At 35.2% G+C, this 3,572-nt stretch overlaps 1 protein-coding gene across 2 annotated transcripts; it reads right to left on the bottom strand.

Annotated features, from left to right (window-relative positions):
* Nucleotides 1-978: 978 nt before the first annotated feature.
* LOC111786541 (probable GABA transporter 2) lies at nt 979-2,865 on the bottom strand. Of its 2 annotated transcripts, none has more exons than XR_002813797.1 (5): nt 2,569-2,865; nt 2,366-2,496; nt 2,046-2,282; nt 1,386-1,970; nt 979-1,136 (listed from the first exon to the last, which is right to left on the bottom strand). XR_002813797.1 is itself a non-coding variant. In XM_023666782.1 (5 exons), exons 1-4 carry the CDS (start codon nt 2,720-2,722, stop codon nt 1,581-1,583), a joined length of 912 nt encoding a protein of 303 aa, XP_023522550.1. In that variant the 5' UTR covers nt 2,723-2,865; the 3' UTR covers nt 979-1,306; nt 1,556-1,580. The 2 variants fall into 2 exon arrangements, 1 of the variants encoding a protein (XP_023522550.1); XM_023666782.1 differs by having other exon boundaries at nt 979-1,306; nt 1,556-1,970.
* Between the last annotated feature and the right edge of the window lie 707 nt (nt 2,866-3,572).

Below are 3,572 nucleotides of genomic sequence, written 5' to 3'. Positions count from 1 at the left end.
AGACTTTCATCCATATCTCACTTAACCTCTACATTTATTACCAAACTGTTCCAGCTCTTTATCTATCATCTCTTTTTCTTCTAACCAATTTAAATATTTTTAAACTTAATTATCTGTCTAATACAAATTTCAATTTTAAATAATTCCTAGATTTATAAATTTAAAAGTTTAAATAAAAATTGTGGGCTCGAGTTGAATTTTGACTTGCACCACTAATTAGTGGTAATAGACTCCACTGTCTAAATCTCCATTAGGTTAAAATATAACATTAGACATTGATTCAATGAACTAAAATTTGATTTTAATAGAGAAATTTGTGCCCGTAAATGGTATTAATTAGTGATTAAATTCAAAATTATATAAAATACACATCAAATTAAAATGAGACTATATACACCATATATTGATGTTTTAATTATTGAATTAATTTATTGGAAAATGATATCATAAGCATTTGAAAATGATGTTGAATATTTTTATATTACCTTAAATTTTGTTGGTTTGACTTGCATATTAATTCGTTGTTGGCTTTAATCTTCCAATAATTATGATAGTGGTTGAATATGGCTCAATTAATTTTATTTATAATTTGTCATATTTATTTATTTATTTTTTTTCATGGAACAGATGAATACATGCGGACAGGCAAGGAAGGGCATTTTTGGAATTAATATAAAGAGACAAAGTCATGTGAATATATTAGTTGTATTTTGTTGTCTCAAAACCGCATTGAGATAATGTTAGGTAAACTTTATTAATCAATTAAAGCCTACTAATTTATATTACTAACTAATAAAAATGTCACTATTGGTTAAAAATCAACGAATCTTAACGGATATTAATGTGTCTAATATATTTTAAGTCGAAGAAATTTATATTAAAGAGATGTGAGCATATAATAACACTATCTCATTTGTAAGCGAGCAAGGCATGGTGTGTAGTACTGAAATAATTATAAGGGTAAATAACATCTATATCTAGAACAACCCAAACTTATTGCTATAACAGCCCAAACTTACTGGTAATAGATACTGTCTACTTTGACCGATTACATATAATTGTCAGGCTCACGAGAGGTTTTCACACTTTTATAAATGCTTCATTCCCTTCTCAAACTAACGTGGGATCTCATCTACCTTCTTGGAGGTCCAATGTCCTCACTAACACACGCTCTAGTATCTAGCTCTTATACTATTTGTAACAATATTGTAATAAAAAAAATACATATTTTTTGTCACTAAATTTTAACCATACATCTCATTGGGGAGTAATTTCAACATTCTCACTCTTTCTAACATACAACAACCCAATCACAATGACTAACCTCGATATCAATCAACGACATCATTGCTGAAGAGCTTGAATTTTNGTGGGATCTCATCTACCTTCTTGGAGGTCCAATGTCCTCACTAACACACGCTCTAGTATCTAGCTCTTATACTATTTGTAACAATATTGTAATAAAAAAAATACATATTTTTTGTCACTAAATTTTAACCATACATCTCATTGGGGAGTAATTTCAACATTCTCACTCTTTCTAACATACAACAACCCAATCACAATGACTAACCTCGATATCAATCAACGACATCATTGCTGAAGAGCTTGAATTTTTGGGCATCAAGAACGAGTTTTCTTATAGAAGAGAAAGCACCCATGATCCCGACTCCGGTGAAGACGATGATGATGGCGAGATTGGTGCAATAGGTGATGGATGATTTGGGTGGCTTGTGGGTGATGTTGTAGAGAAGCATCGGTAGAACAAAATCAAGAGGAATGAAGCCAATAGCACCCACTACAGCACTAATGTCTCCAAAGAATGGAAGCATTGCAGCAGAAACTCCACACATAATCATGTACATTGTCCGAAGTATGATCCTTGGAATAAGGTTCCTTTTGGAAAACAACCCTTTCTTTACATCAGCTGATTGCTTCTCCATTATCTCATATGCCACTTGTGAATAAACCTATAATTTAAGCTTCAATTTCAATTCAATGTTAAGTTCAAAAGTATTGTATTTTAGTGATTGAAGTTAGCAGACCAGGGCAATGGCTAGGAGTTGAAGAAGAACAAAAATAACAGCGAGGCCCAAGATCCAAGTGGGCGCAAGAGAAGGCCCAGTGTCGGGCATCAAGCTCTGCAAGATATTGGGGGTAGCCCTGTTCCCAAACACCCAATATCCAGACACAGCAATGGCGTAGAAGGTTAGGAATATGACGGTGTAACACATGGAAAGCCCTTTCACCATCTTCCCACTAGCCGGAGCTGCCAGAGTTGCCTGTTATGAGCTATGAATTACCTTAAATTATTCAAACTGAGTGTCACATAATCAGAAGCTGTAATGTAATGTGTTTGAATTACTTGGATTTCAGGGAGGATTCCGTTCCCAAAAATGGCTGCTAAAATGGAGATGGATGTGAAGGCGCTGAACATCCTTGATTTTGGTGACGATTCTAAGCTGTAGTCCCTTGATCCAGCTTCTTTTCTGGTTGCTTCAATTATTGATAGATGAAACATAAGATGAGTTGATCATATTATGAAAGGAATTGCTATGTGTTTAGTACCTGCAATGATACAAGCAGTAACCACAAGAAAGGCGTAGCCCAAGCTGAGAAGCAGAGAGGCCAGATTGACATGTCTAAGAGAGTGGAAGGTTGGAAGCTGAGACAGAATAATCATTGCCCCTGTTACTATTGCTATGAACTCGTACAGTTTCATCGATCCATTTGGATAAAAGTTTGAATATAGTATCTGTATGTCACCCAAAACCACATTCAATTCACTCCCTTTTTAAGAGTTCATGACATAAGAGCAAGTACTTGTGAAAATTTAGAGAATGACCATAAAATGAGGCTAATAACAAATGATGCGGCGAGATTCTACGTCTATTAGGGAGTAGAACGAAGCATTATTTATAAGGGTGTGAAAACCTCTCTGTAGCAAATACATTTTAAAAACTTTGAGAGAAAGTCCAAAAAGGACAATATCTGCTAACGGTGGACTTGAGCTGTTACAAATGGTATTAGAGAGCTTGACACCAAGCGATGTGTCAGTGAGAAGGCTGAGCCCCAAATGGGGTGTACGGTGCACCAGCAAAGACGTTGGGCCCCTAAGAGGGGTGAATTAGGAGGTCCCACATCGATTGGAAAAGGGAACGAGTGCCAGGATACTAGACTTTGAAGGGAGATGGATTGTGAGATCTCGCATCGATTGAGAAGGGGAACGAAACCTTCTTTACAAGGGTATTAAAACCTTTCTCTAACAGACCGTTTTAAAAACCTTGATAGATAGTCCAAAAGAAAAGTAAAAAAAGAACAATATCTGCTACCGATCTAAAAAGACAGTGATCCACGTCATAAATGCTCATACTCAAAGCAATTTGACAAGGAAGTGATGTTCTCATTGGGTCACAAATTCAGACAAATTATCAATAAAAGCAATTTGACTTTTCCTATCTATTTGTCCTGTTTTAGTCTTGTTTTTCTCAGGATCAAATCAGTGGGTGAAGCTTGTAAGAATGGGTTTCATTTGAAAAGATAAAGACAGCACAACACACGTATATATATAT

This window comes from Cucurbita pepo, unplaced genomic scaffold, assembly GCF_002806865.2.
Source record: "Cucurbita pepo subsp. pepo cultivar mu-cu-16 unplaced genomic scaffold, ASM280686v2 Cp4.1_scaffold001928, whole genome shotgun sequence".
Taxonomy (NCBI): domain Eukaryota; kingdom Viridiplantae; phylum Streptophyta; class Magnoliopsida; order Cucurbitales; family Cucurbitaceae; genus Cucurbita; species Cucurbita pepo.
The sequence above is the reverse complement of the archived record's forward strand: the minus strand, read 5'-3'. Positions and strand labels throughout refer to the sequence as shown.

Excerpts from the sequence above, each read along its gene's own strand:
- LOC111786541 (XM_023666782.1), bottom strand. The coding sequence starts at position 2,722 with ATGAAACTGTACGAGTTCATAGCAATAGTAACAGGGGCAATGATTATT. Across the intron at positions 2,497-2,568 it reads TACTGCTTGTATCATTGCAG|CAACCAGAAAAGAAGCTGGA; the intron begins GTACTAAACACA and ends CAATAATTGAAG. Across the intron at positions 2,283-2,365 it reads GAATCCTCCCTGAAATCCAA|GCAACTCTGGCAGCTCCGGC; the intron begins GTAATTCAAACA and ends AGCTCATAACAG.